The sequence below is a fragment of the Humulus lupulus genome, unplaced genomic scaffold, assembly GCF_963169125.1.
Source record: "Humulus lupulus unplaced genomic scaffold, drHumLupu1.1 SCAFFOLD_27, whole genome shotgun sequence".
NCBI lineage: Eukaryota > Viridiplantae > Streptophyta > Magnoliopsida > Rosales > Cannabaceae > Humulus > Humulus lupulus.
In genome coordinates this window covers 1-11,395 of record NW_026908703.1, presented here as the reverse complement: position 1 = coordinate 11,395, position 11,395 = coordinate 1, and the positions used below count along the sequence as shown (strand labels likewise).

At 31.6% G+C, this 11,395-nt stretch overlaps 1 protein-coding gene across 1 annotated transcript; it reads left to right on the top strand.

Annotated features, from left to right (window-relative positions):
- Positions 1 to 9,829: 9,829 nt before the first annotated feature.
- Positions 9,830 to 11,384, top strand: LOC133810888 (probable caffeine synthase MTL2). The gene is made up of 4 exons (XM_062246090.1): positions 9,830 to 9,932; positions 10,035 to 10,457; positions 10,573 to 10,833; positions 10,928 to 11,384. The coding sequence occupies exons 1-4, from the start codon at positions 9,858 to 9,860 to the stop codon at positions 11,327 to 11,329; spliced, it is 1,161 nt and encodes a 386-aa protein (XP_062102074.1). The 5' UTR covers positions 9,830 to 9,857; the 3' UTR covers positions 11,330 to 11,384.
- The last annotated feature ends 11 nt before the right edge of the window (positions 11,385 to 11,395 follow it).

Here is an 11,395-nt window from a genome sequence, read left to right as displayed (position 1 = left end):
TAATTGCTCTTCTTATTTTAGTTGACGAAAAATTACGTCAACGGTTTGGTTCTTTCATTTAGTGCATTAAACAATTTGCTTTTTCCTAACTTGATCTATAAATGTTGTCTTCACAGAAGAAGCTGATCTAGACACTAAATCTGAAGAGCCTCCTATGTCTGAGATGACTTTCAAACCCTCTGAGAAGTTTGATCCTTCTAAGCAACCTAAAGGAATATATTTTCCACCTGTGCGTGCTGCTTCTCCTGTAGATTCAGGATCACCTTTTGTCGCTCCATCCATTTAATCTGTTCAGACAGAAATTGCCAAATTTACCACTCGGTTTGGTAAATTGGAGGAGGGCCAAGCTTCTACCCTTCAACATCTCAGTTATATTAAGAAGTTTCTTGCTGCATGAGTAGTATTTATGTCAAGTTGAACCTTGTGTTTGGTTGTTTCTTTTGGTTTTCTCTTTGGTTTTTTTTTCTTTGGCCCTACTGATAGACAAAAAGGGGGAGTAGTGTGTTTATTTTTTGTTGTTGGTTACAACTCTGGACCCTATTTTTAGGTGAGTTGTTGTGTTAAACTTTTTCTTTAAAAGTTAACATGTTTGTTTATTTTATGTGTTAGTAACTCTTATGTGCAGGGGATATTGTATATTCTCATTGTTTCTAACATTTCTTCTTGGGTATTTACATCCAAAATATTTTGTCAATCAAAGTGTCAAAGGGGGAGATTGTAAATTCTATTTTTGGCAAATTATATTTGACAAGATAATTTTTTATTTATTTCTTATAATCTCGGCATTCAATTAAAGGTTATTTCATTTTTATTCTGTTCACATTTATGTTCTGATTATATAAAAAGTTGATTATATCAATATATTCTATTTATAGAAAGTTTAACAATATACTTAGCTTTTAACATATGAATCAAATAATAAATGTTGATTTATTTTATATTTGGATGATTTTTTTTGACAACCTCATTCTTTTGACCAGATTTCAACAGATAGGATCGGATTGATCCTTATTAAAACCGAAGATAGGGTCTTGCAATGACAGCTCAAATAGAGACTATTCTACAGCTACAGACAGTCTGTCTGTTTCCTTAGATCACGGATGATTCAATGTAATAAAGACTGTCTTATGTGAGTATGTTGTGTATAAATACTTACCATAGCAGCCTTGTCTAGGTTAACTCTTTTGTCTATTCTTAAACTTATTTTACATCTTTACAAAAAGAGTGTTTCTTGTGTACAGGTTAGTGGTTGGGCTATACCTCTGTTATTTTGTGTCTTTGTATGTGTTTTGTGTATTGAAATAATTCAACAAAGAGAAGAGCAAAGAGCACACGTTTGGGAGAAGGTTCATCCTAGTCTTGCCTCTGGAGGAAGCAAGCACTCTTCAAGCAAATCGAAGGGAGTTCGAGCTCTTGAAGTTTCAATAAGGTTCATTCATCAAGTGGAAAATACATCAAGCTTGTGACATTAAATCAGAGGGAGTCTAATCTTTGCTTAAGTCAAATATACTTTGTATTTTTGAGAAACTTTATTAATGAATCTTATCTCTAGGCGTGGTCCCGTTGACTAATATCTGAAAGAATATTGACACCAAGTCAAAAAACTCAATATGTTTTTAATTTTCTGTTTTATCATTTTGTTGTGTATTTCTGTAGTTACAGAATCTCTGTTTGTAGCTACGAAATATTTGTTCCAGTACCAACATTTTATTCCGCATTTAATTAAATATAAAGTTGGTAATCATAAAATAAAGAATTTCAAATATGTTGTTATAAAAGTTAACTATAAGACAACTCAAAATAAAATAAAAATATCTCACCTAATTGTGTTGTATCTTCTTATTTATTGCTTCTTTTTTTAATAATTATAGCAGTAAAAAAGTAGCACACAAATGGTACACCAATAATCTTTTTTAAGGAGGAATTTCTCAATATTTTTTATAGCAGTAAAAAAGTTATTAGCCACCATTGTACTTTGCTTCTGGCTCTGCCACCGTCACGTACTAGTAATGTGCACAAAGATGAGCAATTTTTGCTCACCTTAATTTTCGTCTTCTTTTATAAATGCATATAGTTAATTTATAGAACAATAATAGAAGAGTTATATATATCATAATAAATCCACTCAACCAAATTCTTCTTTAAAAAAAATTCAATTAATAAATGATCAAATGAAAAAAGAAAAAACTCATTTGATGAAAAGTGATGTATTTGACAAATGAAATAGTAATGACACAATTCATTTCACTTCACTTCATAAGAAACTATATATATATATATCGACTTTGTAATTGTCCTAATAATAGTATAAACATGGTCGATTTGTATTTATTTGACGATCATTTTCTTTTCTTTTTTTGGAATAGTTTTCTTTCTTTCTTTCTTTTTCATTTTGTTTGGTTGTAAAAGACAGCAATTTTTCTTGCCTTTCTTTTCGTTTGGGTTATAGGTACCGCTTGTACAAAAAAGGGAACTATGCTAGGAAGGATAGAGATTTTAGAAATGATAGAAAATATGATAGAAGGAGAAGATAGTAATTTTCTTCTATATTGTTCCGTATAAGTTAGAATAATAGAAAGGAAACTAAGTGTTAAAATTACTATATTATTCTTTTTAATATAAATATTATCCCCTCCAATCACATCAATTGAATTTTATGAAACATAATCTCTCACAAAATTGTTGTAATTATATATATAGTATATATAAACTTGTTTAAATTAAATTAAATTAAATTTGGAGAAATGGATTTTTGTTAATTGGCTAATGTTTATATCATTAATCACCAAGTATATAATGTTAACAATTATGTTAAAATTAATGATCATTTGTAGTATAGAATAATAGTTAGAAAATTAATATCAAATTTAATCACATGATTATCTTATCAATTATAATTTGCAAAATTAAGTGAAATTTGTACTTCATTGAAAATGAACACACGCATAATGTCACATGAATATATGTGACTATATTACGTACTTGGTGAAAATGGTCAAAATTAGAAGACTAATTACATGCACTTAATTAGCGTACTCTATACAAAATCTTAGTAAATTAGACTAATTATTAGTGAGACTGAAAATTTGATAGCACTATATATGATATAACAAATTTAAAAAATCACTCTTCAGTAACAATAATGTATAGTTTTCACATATATAATCTGTACTGTTGTATCACTACATTCTCATTATAAATAGTTATCAATCGCATCATAAATTTGAATTTGAAACCATAAAATTGAACACAGTTTAGTTATATTGATTAATAATTTGAGTTTATGGTACTAAATATGTATGATTTCAAATTACATGTATCAAATTAGCATTATTAAAAATATAACGTACAAAGTGTATATTTTAATAAAACACAGAATGCCTCCTTGGTCTAGTTTGGTTATGTATTTCCAAAAAGTATGATGACTGGAAATTTGATAACAATAATATTTATGATACAACAAAGTTAACCTCAAACGACTATTTTGCATAATAAAATGAGGGTTGGTACAAAATGACTTTTAATGGTGTGGGAAAGTAAGTTCACATATTTATATTTTTAATTTTGTAGTAAAATAGCATAAATGTATTTTTAATATTACATATTACCAAATATGTTAATTAGCAAATTACTATTTTATTCTAAATATTTTAATATTATGGTGTATGTATATTATATATTATTTTTTTGTTAATTAGTTTTTATTTTAAATTATTATTATTTTTCGTTTTTTATGAGTTGTTGAATGATATACCATACCACTATATACATATATTGAGTTCAAAAATAATATACCAACAAAATTTACAAAATTATTACTAAAAAATGTATATACACTATGCTAACAAAATTATATACTACCATTAAAATGTATATACCACGATATAAAATCATATATTACAATTATGTATAAAAAGATAGAAACTAAATATCATAAATATATCTATTATATATAATAAGTGTGTAGATAACGGAAATTCTTGATTTTAACGGCTTTTTATTTTTTTTAATGTTACCTTTAACAGGATATTTTTATATTTAACAAAATATTCTTATATTTAATGGTAGTTCGTAAACCCTTAAAATTAAACTTAAATAAAATAAAATAAATAATTAAAAAAATTAAATTAGGATATTTTTTTAGATATTTTACAATGATAATTAAAGTGTTTTTCTCTCAGCAGACGCTGGAGCTATGGCGAAGAGAAAGATGAAGCAAAAAATGGGTAAAACGCCGGTGACAAAAGGACCTAGGAAGAGAGGATCGTCTTCTTCGGATCCGGTGGTCAAGACTAAAGCAATGGAGGAGATCTTAGGAGTGGAGGCGATTGAGTTCTCGGAAGATGAAGGTGATGTGAAGGATGGATCAATCGAAGATGAAATCGATCGAAGCAAGGAACGGACTCAACAACAACAGGCTCTCCAAATGGACTGTAATCGATATATGGAAAATATGCAGAGGTGTGCTACGCAAATAAGGTCAAGTAAATCTGTTCTGGCTCCGATTCTTCGATCAAGGCAAGAGATGCAAAATTTAAACACTAAATTTGATGATTCCTTAGATGGGGAAACGATAGCATCTGAAGGGGTCAAAATCGATATGGAGGATATAGAGGATGAAATAGCATACTGGAATTCAGCAATGGTCTGTTATGTAATAGGGGCCAATCCACCATTAAGTGTGTTTGAGGGGTATGCTCGAAGAATTTGGAAAGATAAAGGAATAGACAAAATAGGAGCTATAGCACATGGAGTATATATCATTCGATTTGAGGATCCGAATATCAAGGACAATATATTGAACGGAGGATACATGTTCTTTGATAATAAGCCTGTAGTGATGAAGCCTTGGGATGCTCATACAGATTTCAAGAAAAAAGATGTTACTTCAGCCCCAATGTGGATTCATATTTATGGGTTAGATATCAAATACTGGGGGGAACGTGCCCTGTTTAAAATAATGAAACATATTGGGGATCCACTGATGATAGACTCTTTCACCAGGAATAAAGAAAGATTGCTATATCCTAGGGTGCTGGTTGAAGTGAAGATAAAGCAAGATTTTCCTGAAATAATTTCATTTACTAATGAGTTGCATAAGGACATTCATTTCACAGTGAAATATGAATGGCTCCTGATTACATGTGGGAAATATCATGGATTAGGACATAGGTCTGAGTTATGCAAGAAGGAAGGAGAGGTGAGACAGAAATGGGTGGTTAAAAAGAAAGAAGAAGGAGATGGACAGGTGGAGAAGCCTCCAGGGGCGGATCAGGAAGGATTTATTCCAGTTAGGAATGGCAAGAAAGTGCTATCAGAAGGAACTAGTGTGACTACTGTCTCTAATAATTTCCAGATTTTAAGGGATACAGGCAAGGAATTGGAAGGATAGTTTAATGACAATCAGAAGGGAGGGGGAGAGCCTCCCCAAGGAAATGGATAGAATATTAAGTTGGAATGTCAGGGGATCAACAATCGCCACAAACAGGAAGAGGTAAAGAAATTGATCAACTCAATGAATGTGGGATTGGTTGGTCTCTCTTGAGAATAAAATACAAACTCATAAATTGGGGTTTGTATACACTAGTATGTTTGTAGGGTGGTGTTTCTCTTCAAACAATGCATGGAATAAAGGAGGTCGAATAATAGTAAGCTGGAATCCGAAGATGTTCTCAGTCAACATTTTGAAATGTACAAGCCAACTAATGCATTTAGAAGTATTTTCAAGGGCAGGGAAGGAAAAGTTTTTGGTTTCATATGTATATGCTCTGAATGATGAGAAAGGTAGGGTACCACTATGGAATGACTTAAAAGAAATTGCAGCTATGAGTAGAGGTCCTTGGCTTATTCTAGGGGATTTCAATGATATATTAAGTGCTGAGGAAAGAATTGGTGGAAAATATAAACACGTAATATCAGGTGCTTTCAAGGAGTGTGTGGAGAGTTGTGGGGTGGAAGATATAAAATATACAGGGTCATTTTATACCTGGAACAACAAACAAGATCAGCATGCATGGATTTACTCCAAGATCAATAGGGTAATGGCAAACCAAGATTGGATAGAAAAGTTTCCCACAGCTAAAGTAGTTTTTTTACCAGAGGGTAATTTTGATCATTGCCCAGCGGGGTTATCTGTGTATCCCGATGGCAGAAGGTAAAAAAACCTTTTAGATACTTCAGAATGTGGCAAAATTATCCAACATTTCAGGAGGGTTTGAAAGCAATATGGCAGGAATAAGATACAAGCACTCCAATGTTTCAGCTGGTGAAGAAATTAAAGAGAGTCAAACAGCTATTAAGGGAAATGAACAAATCTGAGATAGGAGATATTCAAGCTACAAATACTCAGTGTTATCAAGCAATGATTGATAGTCAAATTGCATTACAACAGAAGCCCTATGATAAGGAGCTGATTACACATGAAAAAGAAGATAGAGCAAGATATAATGCAATAAATAAAAGGTATCTGTCATTTCTTTATCAGAAGGCGAAAGTACAATGGCTGAAAGAGGGGGATGACAACACCAATTTTTTTTCCATAAGAGCATCAAGATGAGAAGGGCAGAGAATAGGATCTATGCAATCCAAGACATGGAGGGGAGATGGGTGGATAATCCACTGGCAGTAGTCACAGCCTTTATGCAATTTTACCAAAGGCTACTCAGAAGTAAAATGGAGGACAATAAGCCAGTACAGACAAACATAGTTAACAGAGGTCCAAGGGTAACAGATGCTCACTGCAAAATTTTACTCTCAGAGTATGATAACGAAGAAGTAAAGGAAACAATGTTTGAGATTCCTGGATCTAAGGCCCCAGGCCCTGATGGATTTAGTAGTTTCTTTTTCCAGGATAATTGGAAGGTGGTTGGAAATGAGGTTTGTGAGGCAGTGAGATCATTTCTACACTCAGGGAAGCTGTTGAAAGAAATTAATTCAACAACTTTAACTCTGATTCCTAAAGGCAAATGCCCAGAATCTGTGAAAGATTACCGCCTCATAGCCTGCTGTAATGTGATATACAAAGTGGCAACCAAGATGATATGCAAGAGACTTCGGCAAGTGCTACCAGATATTATTGCTCCGAACCAAAGTGGCTTTGTCCAAGGGAGGTCCATCACTCATAACATAATGATTTTCCAGGACTTGATTAGGCATTTTGGTTGGAAAAACTCAAAACCAAAATGCATGATAAAATTGGATTTGAGGAAAGCCTATGACACGATTGAATGGGAATTTTTGGAAGAAATGTTATCTACTTTTAACTTCCCTGATAGCTTTATTTGTCTTATTATGAACTGTGTTAGGACTCCAAGATATAGTCTAATGTTTAATGGAGTTTTACATGGATTTTTTTAAGCAAAAAGAGGGCTTAGGCAGGGGGACCCTTTATCTCCTCTACTGTTTGTATTGGTGATGGAATACTTATCTAGAATCATGCTGAAAGTTGGCAAGAAAGAGGGATTCAAATTTTATGACAGATGTGATTTACTTAAGCTTAATCATCTCTGTTTTGCAGATGATGTATTGATTTTCTGTCATGGCGATTATAAGTCAATATATATCTTGCTTCAGGGACTTAAACTCTTTTCCCTTACTTCTGGATTGCAATCTGAATGAAACCAAAACAGGGATATATTGCAGCAATATGGCAGAGGCAGAGGTTAAAAGGGTCACAGCAGCTTCAAGCTTTACTAGTAGCAAAGTTCCATTTTGCTATCTAGGGATTCCTATATGCCCAACAAGAATCTCAGCAGCTGAGTGTGATATTCTAGTGGAGAAAATGGTTCAAAGGATCAAAATATGGAGTACCAAGAATCTATCATATGCAGGCAGAGCTACATTGGTGAATTCAGTCCTTCTTACCATCCATTCATATTGGGCACAGGTACTAATTTTACCTCAAAAAGTCTTACAAAAAATTGCATCAATATGTAGGAATTTTTTTATGGAAAGGAGGGGTTGAGTTTAGAAGTTCGGGACTAGTATCATGCGAAGACATGTGTACAACTAAGAAAGAAGAAGGATTAGGGTTTAGGAAGATAAAGGAATGGAACATAGCAGCAATGGGGAAATATGTGTGGGCAGTGGAAATAAAGAAAGATTCCTTATGGGTAAAATGGATTAATGCAGTATATATCAAGGATACCAACTGGTGGACTTATAAAGCACCAAGCATGAGCAGCTGGTATTGGAAGCAACTAGTTAAAGTCAAGGAGAAATTAAAGGACCTACAGATGTTGAAGCTTTTCTCAAGAGGAGAGTATACGATGAATGAAGGGTACCAAGCTTTGGTTACTGCTAAGCAGCCGGTGAAGTGGTACAAGGAAGTCTGGAATAGGATTACAACACAGATTTATATTATGGCTTGCTGTATTAGATAGGCTGCAACTGAAAGAGAGGCTATTCAGATTTCATGTAGCTCCAGATGAATATTGTCTGTTCTGTGGAACAAAAAAGGAAAATAGAGAACATTTATTTTTTGAATGCCATCTGTGTTTTCAAGCTCTGAAACAAATCAAAGAATGGTTGGATTGGCGTACAGCAGCAAGTACAATACAGAAATTACTGAGATGGGTAGCTAAGGCAAGGATGACAAGATTCAGAAAACAAGTGTATTCAACTACTGTTGCAGCTCTGGTTTATCATCTATGGTGGTGTAGAAATGAGGCATTGTGGAATCACAAAGTATATAGAGTGAGCATATATAGTTGTAAGGAGAATTCAAAGTAATGTAAAAAGTAGAGTTAGGAATTATATGCCGAACAAAATACAACATATAGATCAAGATTGGTTTAACCAGTTGTAATAGAGAAATGACAGGCCAAATATGGTGCTGAGATAGTCGTAAAGTGTTTGTTTTTTAGCAATATACAGATCTGAATTACCAAAAAAATAATAATTAAACAAATAAAATAGGATATTTTGAGATATTTTACAATGATAATTATTTAAAAATAATAAATAATTAAAAAAATTAAAATATGATATTTTTTTAGATATTTTACAATAATAATTATTTAAAAATAATAAAATCATATGTTTTATAACTTAGATAAAATATAATTACACTGAAACTCACTTATTAGAATAATATCATATTAAATATATAATATAATCTATTGTCAATTATTAATAAATTCCTTTAAAAAAAAAATAGCAAGAAACTTAAATTAAAAATTCACGTATAATATTTAATACTACATTAAACATATAATATATATTCTCTTGTTGTCTTTCTCAAATTAAAAAATTAGAAGAAACATAAACTTAAACAAAAATAAATAAATTATTTAACTAAAATAAGATATTTATTTGAAATTTATATGACATTATTATAAATTTAATAAAAATAATTAATATATTTTATAAATAAAACTAAACATACGTGAACATGTCGCTTGTATCTAGTATATAAATATATATATTTATATAGCATATAAATATATATATTTATATAGCATGCATACAACAAATTACATATACATTAGTTATTAGTTAGAAAATAATATACTAATTAACGACCCATAAAAAACTTAAAAAGTGAATATATTTTTAAAATAAAAACTAATTGAACAAAAATAATATATTAAAGTTATATACTCTTAAATAAATAAATAAATAAAATGATAATGGTTCATTTACTATAATTTCTTAAATAATATTGTATACATTCACATATGCTTAATCTATGCCGTCGGATTTATTTTTAATTAATCCAACGAACTACAACAACTTTGAAATTTGTGAAGTGGTATCGACAACACATTGTCATTATAAATAGTCCTCATATCCCATCACTTTTCTTAATATTTCATCTCAGCATCTCTCATCCACACAATCATACGAAGAAAAAAAATATGGAAGAGAAGCAAGTTCTCCACATGAAAGGTGGTGTCGGCAAGGAAAGCTACGCAGAAAACTCCTCACTTCAAGTATGAACAGTATACATAAATATATGTATGTGTATATATATATATATTTCATATATCATCTGACTGTTAATATATATGTGTGGTGATTATATAATATTGCAGAAGATGGTTATTTCAAAAGTGAAAGCCACGGTGGAAGAGAGTGCTTTGGAAGCTTACTGTAATATATTCCCAGATTGTATGAGAATAGCTGACTTGGGTTGCTCTTCCGGGCCAAACTCTTTGGCTGTTACATCTTATATTTTAGATGAAATAATAAACCAAATGACTATGAAGAAGAAGAAGCCATTGACATTCCAAGTGTTCCTCAATGATCTTCCTGGAAACGATTTCAACACTGTCTTTCAATCACTTTCGAGCTTCTATGAGAGGCTGAAGAAGAAGAAGAAGAATGAGACGGGAGGAAAGTTTGATCGTCCCTTATGCTTTGTCATGGCCATGCCAGGGAGCTTCTACGAAAGGCTTTTCCCTAATAACTTCATACACTTCTTTCATTCTTCTTACAGTTTACATTGGTTGTCCAAGGTATATATATAAAATATCATGATTTACTATTATTAAATATTGTTTAGACGACACTTATTTGAAATTATTGTTTTATTCGACCAAAGATACTAAATTTATATTAATATGTTTCAAGACTCCCAAAGGGTTGGTTAGCGAGACCGGAGAAGCACATAACAAAGGGAATATTTATATTACGAAAGCAAGTCCTGATGTGGTTGGGAAAGCATACTTGAGTCAGTTTCAAGAGAATTTCACAACCTTTTTAAGGTATCGTTCAGAGGAAATTGTCACTGGTGGATGTATGGTACTAACAATGATGGGCAGTGCTACAAGTAATGACCCTAAACATAAGATGGAGATAATGGGGAGGGCGTTGAATGACATGGTCTCCCAGGTACCATTTTGTGTAATATAATATATATAAACTTTATTTAATGTACATGCAAATATTATATATATATAATAATAATAATAATCTATTATTTTAGGGTATAGTTGAAGAGAAAAGTTTGGACAATTTTAACATGCCAGTGTATTGTCCCACTGCGAAAGAAGTGAGAATGGTGATTGAAGACGAAGGATCTTTTGAGTTACAGAAGCTTGAAGTTTTCGAAATTGCTTGGGATGCTGGGTTCAACGAAGAAAAAGGAAAAATCAATAATAGTACTAATGTTGATGAAGATAATATAGATAAATACAATAGAGGGAAGTATGTTTCAGATTATATGAGAGCAGTTTTGGAACCTATTCTGATGAAACAATTTGGAGAATGTATCATGGATGATTTATTTGAGAGGTTCACTCACAAAATCATCGAATCAATGGCCAATGAAAATTGGCACTACATAAACTTGGCTATTTCTTTGACAAAGAAACAAGGTTACATTTGAAGTAAATGGGAGGGAAAGTATGTATCTTATTTTGTTTTATTTTATAATCTATAAATATGGCACTAT

Coding starts and splice junctions, on each gene's coding strand:
- LOC133810888 (XM_062246090.1), top strand. CDS start 9,858: ATGGAAGAGAAGCAAGTTCTCCACATGAAAGGTGGTGTCGGCAAGGAA. Junction 9,933..10,034: donor CAGAAAACTCCTCACTTCAA/GTATGAACAGTA, acceptor ATAATATTGCAG/AAGATGGTTATTTCAAAAGT. Junction 10,458..10,572: donor GTTTACATTGGTTGTCCAAG/GTATATATATAA, acceptor ATATGTTTCAAG/ACTCCCAAAGGGTTGGTTAG.